Raw genomic sequence first — 11,196 nt, 5'->3', positions numbered from 1 at the left:
GCTTTGGTTCTTACGAATATACTGTCATGTCTTTCGGGCTTGTCAATGCCCCTCCAACATTCTCTCGCATGATGAACTTCATCTTCAACCCCTACACCAATGAATTCATCCTGGTGTATCTCGATGATATCTTGGTCTTCTCCAAGAATAAAAAGGATCATGCCAAGCATTTGCGATTGGTGCTCGACAAGCTCAGAGAGTATCAGTTCTATAGTTTCCTTGGCTTGATGAAGTTCTTTACCTTGGTCACATCATCTCCGCCAAAGGCATTTTTGTTAATCCGGAGAAGGTTTCTGCAATTGTGAACTGGGAGCCTCCTCAGAATGTCAAGCAGCTCCATAGTTTCCTTGGCCTTGCAAGCTATTGCCGAAGATTTGTTGAGAACTTCTCAAAAATCGCTAAGCCTCTTTCCAACCTCCTCCAGAAGCATGTCAAGTACTCCTAGACTCCTGAGTGTGACGTTACTTTCAACACTCTCAAAGAGAAACTCGTCACAGCTCCTGTCCTAACTCCTCCATATGAGTCCAACCCTTACGAAGTTTTCTGTGATGCCTCGTTGCAAGGTCTCGGTGCAATCTTAATGCAAGAGAAGAAAGTTGTGGCTTATACTTATCGACAGTTGAAGCCAAATGAAAGGAACTACCCCACTCACAACCTTGAGTTGGCGGCAGTTGTCCATGCATTAATAACATGGAGACATCTCTTTTTGGAAGGCAAGTGGACATTTTCACCGATCACAAGAGCCTCAAGTATATCTTCACTCAACCCAACCTCAAACTCCGGCAAACTCATTGGGTTGAAATGATTCAAGAGTACAATCCAATTATTGAATACACTCCAGGTAAGGCGAATGTGATTGCATATGCTTTGAGCAGAAAGGCTAATTGCAACAACTTAATTCTCAAGCCATTCCAACCAGATCTTTGTGAAGCATTCCGCAAGCTCAACCTTTAGGTTGTTCCTCAAGGTTTTCTTGCCAACCTTCAAGTCACTCCAACTTTGGAAGGTCAAATCCGTGAGGCACAACTCCTTGATACCATGGTGAAGAAGGTGAAACATGGTATTGCCAAGGGTCTTTCCAAATACAAGTGTTATCGCATTGATGAGAAGGACACCTTATTCTTTGAGGACCGTCTTGTGGTCCCTAAGGGCGATCTAAGGAAGGTCATAATGAACGAAGCACACAATTCTCTTCTTTCCATCCACCCGGGTAGTTCGAAGATGTACCATGACCTCAAGCAGTCGTATTGGTGGACTCGCATGAAGCGAGAGATTGCTCAATTCGTGAATGAATGTGATGTCTGTCGAAGGGTGAAAGCAGAACATCAACGACCAGCTGGTCTCCTCCAACCTCTTGCTATTCCAGAATGGAAGTTTGATCATATCGAAATGGACTTTGTCACTGGCTTTCCCAAGTCCAAGCGTGGGAATGATGCTATCTTCGTTGTCATTGACAAGCTTACAAAAGTGGCTCATTTCCTTCCAGTCCAAGAATCTATCACGGCAGCTCAGTTGGCAGAGCTATACACCTCCAGAATTGTCTCGTTGCACGGGATTCCGCAATTGATCTCTTTAGACCAGGAAGCATCTTCACTTCCAAGTTCTAGGACTCTTTCCAGAAGGCCATGGGCACCAACATTCGTTTCAGCACGGCTTTTCATCCTCAAATAAGTGGCCAAGTCGAGAGAGTCAATCAAATCCCCGAAGACATGCTAAGAGCTTGTGTCATCTCTTTCGGTATGAAGTGGGAAGATTGCCTCCCATATGCCGAGTTCTCTTACAACAACAGCTACCAAGCAAGTTCGAGCAAGGCCCCATTTGAAATTCTATATGGCAGAAAGTGTCGTACTCCTCTCAACTGGTCCAAGACTGGTGAACGCCAACTTCTTGGCAATGACTTGATCACAGAAGCTGAAGATATGTGTAAAGTCATCCATGAAAATCTAAAAGCCGCGCAATCACGCCAGAAGAGTTACTATGATAGCAAGCACCGTGACTTTGCTTTCAAGATCGGAGACCATGTCTATCTCCGCGTCTCTCCCATGAAAGGCATTCAACGCTTCGGTATCAAAGGGAAGCTTGCCCCGAGATACGTGGGTCCTTTCAAGATCATTGGCAAAAGAGGCGACCTCGCCTATCAGCTTGAGCTTCCGTTCAACTTCTCAAATGTGCACGATGTGTTTCACGTGTCATAGCTTCACAAGTGCTTCAAGACGCCCGAGCGCACTATCAACTTCGAAGAGATTGACCTCCAAGAAGACTTGTCTTATCATGATAATCTAGTTGCCATTCTTGAAGAGACTGAGTGCAAAACTCGCAACAAGTCGATCAAATTCCTCAAAGTCAAGTGGCCTCACCATTTCAACCGAGAAGCTAACTGGGAGCACGAGGATCACCTCCGTTTCGAATATCCGAAGTTCTTTCAGTCCTAGATCTCAGGTCAAGATCCTCTTGTAGTGGTGGAGAGTTGTAACATCTCGGATGTAACATTCCATAATTGTAACTCCAACTCTTGCCATTTTCGGCAATGTTATATGTTATATTCTCCGTGGTTGGGTTTTGTCCTCATTTTTCATTTTGTTCATGTCATGCATTTCATCTCATGTCATCATGTGCATCTCATTTGCATTCGTGTTCGTCTCTTGCATCCAGTCATTTTCCCCCTTGTCCGTTTCGCAATCCGACACTCACACATGCACCTGTTGCACCTCTCAGATCTCGTTTCGTGAGTGGGAGAAAAAAATTCTCAGAATGGGCCGAGATTTGTCGAGTGGCCTTGGTATATCACCGGTAGGCCGCCTGTCAAATTTCATTCCATTTGGAGGTCGTTTGATACCCCAACGGTTAACCGTGTAACCACTGAAACCCCTCTCTCTTTGCAGCCCAGCACCCCTTCACAACAGCCCACTAGCCCATCTAAACCCCCTCCATGCTCTCCGTCGTTGGATCACAATCGTGTGGGCGAAAACCGCACCTCAAAAGCCCTCTCCTAGCTTCCAGAATCTATAAATAGGCCTTCCCCCTCTGAAATCACGGGTCTAACCCTAGCCTTCCCCTCTTCCGCGCTGCCGGACACGTCCGTCGATGGCCGGACGCGTCCAGCCGCCGCGCCGCAAACACTCCGTGCCCGCCATGTGTCGTCGCCGCCTCCCACCACCACGCGGGCCCGCGAACCCGAGGACAGCCCGCCCGGGCCCGAGCGCCTCCGCTGCCAGCGCCGCGCGTCCACGCCTCCCGCGCCGCCGCCGCCTCGGGGAAACCCGAGGTATTTGGTATATACCTGTAGGCTGACCCATCCGGACGTGGCCTGAGACGAGATACGCGCTGCTATTATCAGGGTGTTGGCACGCTGGGAGGTCTTGCTGGGCTAGTTTTACCATTGTCGAAATGTCTTGTGCACCGGGATTCCGAGTCTGATCGGAGGGTCCCGCGACGGAGGATTGTCTCCGTGGATCGTGAGCTTGTCATGGGCTAAGTTGGGACACCCCTGCAGGGTTTAAACTTTCGAGAGCCGTGCCCGTGGTTATGTGGCAGATGGAAATTTATTAATATCCAGTTGTAGAGAACTTGACACTTGACTTAATTAAAATGCGTCAACCGCGTGTGTAACCGTGATGGTCTCTTTCCGACGAGGTTCGGGAAGTGAACACGGTGGGGTTATGTTTGAACGTAAGTAGTTTAGGATCACTTCTAGCTTACGTCCGTTGCGTAGATTCTCATCTTACTCTTGTACTCGTATGTTAGCCACCATATTTGTTTAGTGCTTGCTGCAACTCCACCATATAACCACATCTTACCTTTGAGCTTAAATAGTCTTAATACCGCGGATTTTGAGATCGTTGAGTCCTCGTGGCTCACAGATACTACAAACACAGTTGCAGGTACCGATGAGACTAATGCAGGTGATGCCACCGAACTCAAGTGGGAGTTCGACGAAGACCTTGGCCGTTACTATGTTTCCTTTCCAGATGATCAGTAGTGGTGCCCAGTAGGGTCGATCGGGACTTAGCTTGGGTGGTTGTCTTTTATTCGTTTGATTCCGTCCGTAGTCGGACTTTGTGATCTTCTTGAATGATTGTATAACTTGATGATATTGTGTGACTTTGTGGCGATTGTAAGCCAAAACTCGTATTATATCTATTTAGTACATGAGATGAGCAAAGATACAACCACTCTTGTGACCATACCAATTTGCGCTTATACCTCAAGTCGTGCCTCGACACGTGTGGAGTATAGTCGCATATTAGGCGTTACATACTGCTTCCTCCCGATGGACATGAATTTATGATTCATCTCCTTCTTGGTGTTGTAGACTTTTGGTCGTGGGTAGTTGGCCTATGTGCCCTTGTTAAACTGTTATCTGCTCTTATTACCCCGTTGTGGCTGGTTTGTCTGATACTTAATTTTGCTCTGCTGGTTTCAAAACTTTGTCTGGTGACTTTATCTATAAATTGTGTGCATGCCTTTTCTCTAAAAAAAAGAGCGATCGCACCAGTGACATGCGCTAACCTCGCATCATTGCCCACACGGTCGAGGATGCTGGGTAATACCTGCGATCATACCTGGCACACAAACGACAACACCTCTCCACCCAAGGTTGCCGCCTCGGCGTACCAAAATCCCTTCGCACGATACCTCACTGCTACCCTCACGACAACACCTCTACACGACATAAACCCCAATCGCCCTCGAGTCCTCCGCGCGCGTGCGCGCGGGGGGGGGGGGGGGTCGTGTAGTCATGGTTGCCCCATTAGCAAATTTTGAATCGATCTAACCATATTATTGACTACCTTAAAATGAAAACCCCATTAACATAATATTCAATATTACTTTTGTGTGTGAATGTTCATGGAAATCAGAATAAGGTGATGGTCCTTGGCAAAAAATTGTAAAGAAAAAAAATGATCAACGTAATGGTGAAATATAGGGTGGGCTTTAGGTCCATGAAACAATTTCAGAATATTCTCTAAGGGCCCATGTGAGTGTCATGACATGATGCAGGAAAGTTGATTCCCGCCTCAGAAGTGGAGGAGAGCTTAGACCCCTTTATAAGGGTTTCTCTTCCACGTGCTATTGGAGCTTGAGAGGAGGAGTGGTTCCCCCGCGCTCCTCCTCCACTGCCTGCCTCACCCGCTCAGGCCTATGTCATGTGTGTGCTTATCTTTTTCCAGGCAAGAACAAATAATTAATTCATAATTAGTTACGAGTCATTTACACCCACACCACGAATGTTGAGACATCATATCATGGGTTATTGCCGACTTGGGTGTGTGTCCAACCCACGACCTCCCTACCATGAGGGACTATACATTGGAGGCCTTGATAACCCTAGGCGTCACCCAGATCAGATTGCATCTGCTATATCTCCTCGCGCATTGCCTACCATCGTTATGCTCACTACTGCTACTGTTGGCGATCCCATCCCGCCCACCATATGCACGTCTGTATGGGAGATCAGGCCTCCGGAACCCTACCCTTTACGATCCTGCATCGGGAGAAGGGCGACTAGGTTTTTTGGGGACCGTCTCCTATGACTGCTCACTGTTGTTGTCTTCGTCCACTACTTCGTCTATGCCCCCGTCACCATCGACATCACCATGTCCAGTGAAGCGAAGAAGAACGCTGCCGAGAAGAAGGTTGTCAGGGGGACTGTTAACATCGCCGCTGCGGCTATGACTTGGCCAACTAGAAGGTATAATTCATTTATCCCTCTTCTGTTTATACCTGTGTTGGTCGTACTTTTTGTTTGCATAGATATGTCTATTGTTTGTGTAGTACAAGTTTATACCCCCCCCCCCATTGTACAAGTTTCAAAAAAACTCTGCACATAATTTTACACATAAAATGTTTTTTTATAATATGCAACAATAAGTATATAATAGTGGCATTTTAACAAAAAAATCTAACAATAAATGGATTAGACCTTGTATAATGGTAGGTGCTTAGGGAGGTGTTTAAAAAAATAAACCATTCTTAAGCAGCAATGACTATTTCTACAGGAGAGACGCCTAGTTAAGTGTCAAACCTCTACAAATAAGCACCGATGCTTAAAGAAATATTGGTTTATTTCTCTAAGCACCTCCTCTAAGTACGCTGCAATGTACAAGGTCTTAGTGTCATAGGCATTACCCTTAAAAAAATAAAAAAATAATAAAAATAAAGTTTTGTAAGAAAGAATGAGTTGATGACATTGGTATTACCCTTTAAGTATAAAAAATAAAAAATAATAGTACGCATAATGACAAAATTTGCACATAAATTACAAGCAAACATCATTTTTATATATGCATCAATAATCATATAATAGTGATATTTTCACAAAAAAAATCTAAGAATGATTGAATTAGTGGCATTGGTATCACCCTTAAAAATTAAATAAAATCTAAAAAAATCAAAATAATGAAGTTTTATAATAAAGAATCAATTATTGGCATTGGTATTACCCTTTAAGTATAAAAAATAAAATATATAAATACAAAATAATGAAAAAAATTCACATAATTACAACAAAACTTTAATTTCATATATGCAAGAATAAGCATATAATAGTGAAATTTTCGCAAGAAAGAAATATTCTAAGAAGAAAGGAAATAGGGTCATTGGTATTAACCTTAAAGAAGATCTGAAATGAAATAAAAAAAACTTAAGAAAGAAAAATCATTATTTTGTTTCTTAGTGGAATGAATTACTTAAAGAGCAACACCAATGTCACTAATTCATCCCACTAAGAAACAAATAATGAAATAAAAAAACTTCATTACTTGGGATAAATTAGTGACATTGGTATTGCTCTTTAAGAAGAAAGAAAAAAGGCTAAAACAAATAATGATTTTTTGCATGCAATTTACAAAGAAGTTGGTTTTTTTTATAATATGCAAGAATATACTGTACATGGCAAAGACATAACAAAAGGGTGACATTATACCAAAAATATATGTTGCATCGGCCGCGGGCGAGTAGCCGTCGCTCTCCTCGGCCCGCGACGGCACCTCGAGCCAGTCCATGGAGAGAGACAGCCCGGAGCGCTGCGGGGGCCTCATTCTTGGCGTCTGGACAGGAGCTCGCATGACTCTGCTCTGGATCCGTTGCTGCTGCGGGGTTTTGACTGCCGGGACGTGGAATGAGATAGAAGAGAGGGGACGAGTGAAAATGGATAAGATAGGAGTGAGGGCGGTAGAGGGCTTCTTTTTTTCGTCCGAGCGAGGCGTGAGATCGGGCAAACGCTTTCTATCACTGACGTGTCTACTGACGGGTGAGTCAAAATTTGTGCTCATCATCCAATGGCTGCTGGCACGTTCGGCCCTTATCATTTAGGTCTGTATAAAGCTGTTTCTTTTCCTTCTGTATGTTATAATGTTGACTATTAAGAGCTTATTCTTTTGAGGGAATGCAATCATGACTATTAAGAGCTTCATTTAACTTAAAAACGGACGGAGGAAATGAATGGGCATAATATTTTTTCCAAAAATTGTTTCCGCCAATCCATTGATTGTACTACGCTATATCTTACAATTTCCTCCTAGTGTTTCTCGTGTATATATGTACCTGGCTACTAGCTAGTTACTGTTTACCCATCACCAATTGGCGATTGTGCAATGTAATCTATGTAATGGAATGGAACGGAATCTTGAAGATTTAGAGCAAGCCATCACGAGATGACCGTCTTGAGCCTGTAGTTCTTGACGATGCCACTGTACACGACGAAGTTGAGCGTGCACATTGCAGCCATGGCCCAGAAGAAGTAGTCGAGGTGGCCCTTGTTGAGGTCGTCGGAGATCCACCCGGGGCTGTCTCCCGTCGCCGTGAAGGCCTCCACGATGGCGTAGATGAAGGAGCTCATGTAGCTCCCCAGCGCGATGGTGAGCAGAGCCAGCGACGTGCACATGCTTTTCATGGTGTCCGGCGCCTCGTCAAAGAAGAACTCTAGCTGCGCGATGTAGCAGAAGACCTCCCCGCCGGCAAGGAAGAAGTACTGGGGCAGCTGCCACGAGATGCTGATCTCTTCCCCACGCGCCGCGCTGTCGAGCCGCTTCATTTCCACGAGCGCTGCCACCGCCATGGTGAGCGCCATGAGGAGCCGCCCGGCACCCATCCGCTGCAGCTGCGACGGCTCGCCGTCGCCGCTCGAGGAGAAGCTCCTCAACGCCGGCACGATCACCTTGTTGTAGAGGAGCACCCATGTCATGACGCAGATCACCTCGAAGGAGGCCAGCGACGCCGCGGGCACCGTCACCGACAGGATGGTCATTTCCATGGCGCTGCCCTGCTGCACGAACGTGGTGTTCATCTGCGCGAAGGCCGATGACACGATGACGCTGGTGATCCACACGGGCAGCAGGCGGAGGAGGATCTTGAGCTCCTCCACCTGAGTCACGGTGCACAGCTTCCACGAGGTCGCTGCCTCCGGTCTCTCCTCCATGTCCGACTCCGTGACCATGGCCGCCTTGTCGAGGAACTTGAAGTCGCTGGTGTGTGCGATCTTGGGCTGGGGCAAGTCGATCTTGTCGCTGACCTCGTAGAGGTGTTTGGCTTCGGCAGGCACCTTAATGCTGATCTTTTTGCACGCGGCAGCGACGACCTGGCAGAGGCTCTTGAGCGGCGTGCCAGCGGGCATGCGGCGCTTGTACATGGGCGTGGCGAGCACGAAGGCGGCGAAGGCGAGCGCGATGCAGGCAGTGGCGATGCCGAAGCCGAGGCCCCAGCTGATGTTCTGCTGGATCCAGACGAGGAACACGCCGGAGATGATGGGGCCGAAGCTCACGCAGAGGTAGAACCAGCTGAAGAAGGAAGCCTTGCCCTCCCGGTCCGCCGCACTGTCGTCGTCGAACTGCTCGGCGCCGAACGGCAGCAGCGACGAGCGCACCCCGCCGCACCCGATCGCCACGAGGTACAGCCCCATGAAAGCCACGGTCTGCGAGCTCAGCCCCCACGTGCCGGCGGTGCCGGCGCAGGAGGCACCCGCCGCGCACAGTGCCGCCGTGGTCGTGGGCACGAAGGCGGAGAAGGTGACGAGCATCATGCCGAGGAGGTAGACGACAAGGGAGACGAGGATGGTGTTGTAGTTGCCCCAGAAGGAGTCAGCGATGATGGCGCCGAAGACGGGGGTGAGGTAGCTGGTGCCGAACCAGGTGGCGACGTTGGAGGCGCTGGCGAGGTTGGTGCCGTGGAGGACGGTCTCCAGGTACACCACCAGGTTGGTGGAGATGCCATTGAACGCGGTGCTCTCCAGGCATTCGAACACTGCACCAGAGAATTTCGAAACTTGAGTTAAACCACCAGCCTCTTCGAGCTACAATAAGAAGAACGACAATGAGAAGAACATTGAGCTTTGCTTACATAGAATCACTGCTGGTGCCTTGCTGCCGCCGCGCTTCTTGTGCTTGAGGAGCGGCACCTGCAGCTGCAGGCTATTATCCTCTTGAAACTTTGGGCCGTGACTCTGCAATGGAGACAGAATGCAGAAATTGTCAGCAACCAGAAGAGGAGGAGGAGGAAGATCGGAGGGAGGCAATTAATCGACGGTCGTTACCTCGGGCAGGAGTGGCGCGCGCTCGCCTCTCTCCAAGGCGTCCATGGCGCCGACGAGGTGATGAATTTGTTGGAAGCGGAAGTGGCCTGTGAACTTTTTCTTTCTCCAAGGCTAGCTCGCTTCCTCTCTGAACTGCTTTGGCTGCTGCTCCTTCTGCTGCTTGCTGCTGTGTTCTGCTGCCGCGGAGGTTTATATAGCAGGTTCAACTTGGACGGGATCCATCCATTGGCTGGCTAACATTCAAATCTCACCAACACGTGCGTGCGCCGCCTGCCTGTGCATACTAGTCCACGACTCTGCAAGGCCAGAAATTTCGACGCAGCAGGAGGTGGCTAGCTAGGTGCATGCAGCAACTCATTCACCGGTCTCCGGTCTCCAGAGTGCGTGCCATGTCGGATCATTGCGTCTACAAGGTTAGATTACTGTATTTATCTACACACGTGGTAGTTTGCTTTGCTTGGCGCCGGAAAGGAGACTGAAGTTAGCGTTGGAAAAGAGTCCATGTCATCGTCCTGTGGCGCGGTAGGTGCCAAGAGGAGCAGAGGCTTCAGTTTCAGAGTTGTTCTTTCCTTATCTAGCAGGCTGCAATTGGATACTATACACGACTTTTCCTTATCCAGATTGATACTACAGTAGTACTCCGTAAATTTGAACAGTTCTTGCCTCATTGTCCGTGCACAGTCGTTGCTGAACGGCGATTCCAGCTCTCAAGTCATATCTGCTCAATTGAGTTAGCTCTTCCTCATTCAGGCATTCTCCACAAAACCACGAGGGGGTTCTAAAGAAGCTGACTCGTCTAGTCTCTAGTGTAGTTCTTACTCTTCTCTTAATTAATCGGAAAAGAAACCAAGGCTGCTGTTTTTCCTCAAAAAGGTTTCTTATCTCCCCTTTTATCATATCGTGCCAAGTGCAATGTTCCTCTCATATAACGTGTAGTATTCATTCTGAATCTATTGGATCTGATGGTGTGCCTGCTCATCAGAGCCTATGCTTCTTACCTCTTCTGAATCTATTTCTACCATTGTAATATACTCCTAAACTAAACAAGCACTGCCATCTCAGGCTAGCGCGCATGGTTGCATAGTTGGGATTACGTACTAGACGTTACGCGTCATTTCCACGGAATTTGTAATTCATCCCACAGTTTCATCGCCCCTATAAAAGGCACACCTATGTCCCCGTTCGCGTCAAGTTAGTAGTGTGACGATCAATAAAGTAGGTAAGGAAAACAAAGTAAATATTTCATATAACCGGAAATCATCAGGCAGAGACGTGAGACTGGCAGACGTATTGCAGATGGCAGTTGGGGTCAGTTAATGCGTATACGTAACGGGTACGAGACGGCGTTGTGGAGGACGTTGGTGCCGACGTCGGAAGAGGTTTTGACAACGATTTGGCAAAGTGCCGTTCGCGCTCGGTTCTGTACCTCTTGTTCGCGCTCGGCAAGAGATGCAACGCCTCGTTCTTAAATAAAGGTTTGTTGGTGCTGAGCCCAGCGCGCTCATGCTATTTGAAATTCAAAGGACGAGGGATTCCCGCTCAACAGACACAACAGCTCTTGTGATGCCACCTGGCATAATCAGTTGCGTTCGGAATTTAATGATTGTAGGGTTCAGCAGAGGGATCAGTGATAATGTGCAATGGGCATCAATATATGACGTGAAAAA

At 47.6% G+C, this 11,196-nt stretch overlaps 1 protein-coding gene across 1 annotated transcript; it reads right to left on the bottom strand.

Moving 5' to 3' along the window:
* Positions 1 to 7,435: 7,435 nt before the first annotated feature.
* LOC147965795 (protein NRT1/ PTR FAMILY 8.3-like) lies at positions 7,436 to 9,678 on the bottom strand. Its single transcript, XM_087528399.1, has 3 exons — positions 9,530 to 9,678; positions 9,337 to 9,439; positions 7,436 to 9,240 (listed from the first exon to the last, which is right to left on the bottom strand). The coding sequence occupies exons 1-3, from the start codon at positions 9,572 to 9,574 to the stop codon at positions 7,649 to 7,651; spliced, it is 1,740 nt and encodes a 579-aa protein (XP_087384525.1). The 5' UTR covers positions 9,575 to 9,678; the 3' UTR covers positions 7,436 to 7,648.
* Positions 9,679 to 11,196: the final 1,518 nt, after the last annotated feature.

This window comes from Triticum urartu, chromosome 6A (assembly GCF_056163025.1).
Source record: "Triticum urartu cultivar PI428250 chromosome 6A, HENAU_Tu73, whole genome shotgun sequence".
In the NCBI taxonomy this organism is placed as follows: domain Eukaryota; kingdom Viridiplantae; phylum Streptophyta; class Magnoliopsida; order Poales; family Poaceae; genus Triticum; species Triticum urartu.
This window is presented reverse-complemented; position numbering and strand designations above follow the sequence as displayed.

Bases quoted from the DNA above. Each gene is read 5' to 3' on its own strand.
- LOC147965795 (XM_087528399.1), bottom strand. From the start codon at position 9,574: ATGGACGCCTTGGAGAGAGGCGAGCGCGCGCCACTCCTGCCCGAG. The intron at 9,440-9,529 runs GTAACGACCGTC...TCTCCATTGCAG, and splicing joins GCGCGCCACTCCTGCCCGAG to AGTCACGGCCCAAAGTTTCA. The intron at 9,241-9,336 runs GTAAGCAAAGCT...TCTCTGGTGCAG, and splicing joins GGCACCAGCAGTGATTCTAT to TGTTCGAATGCCTGGAGAGC.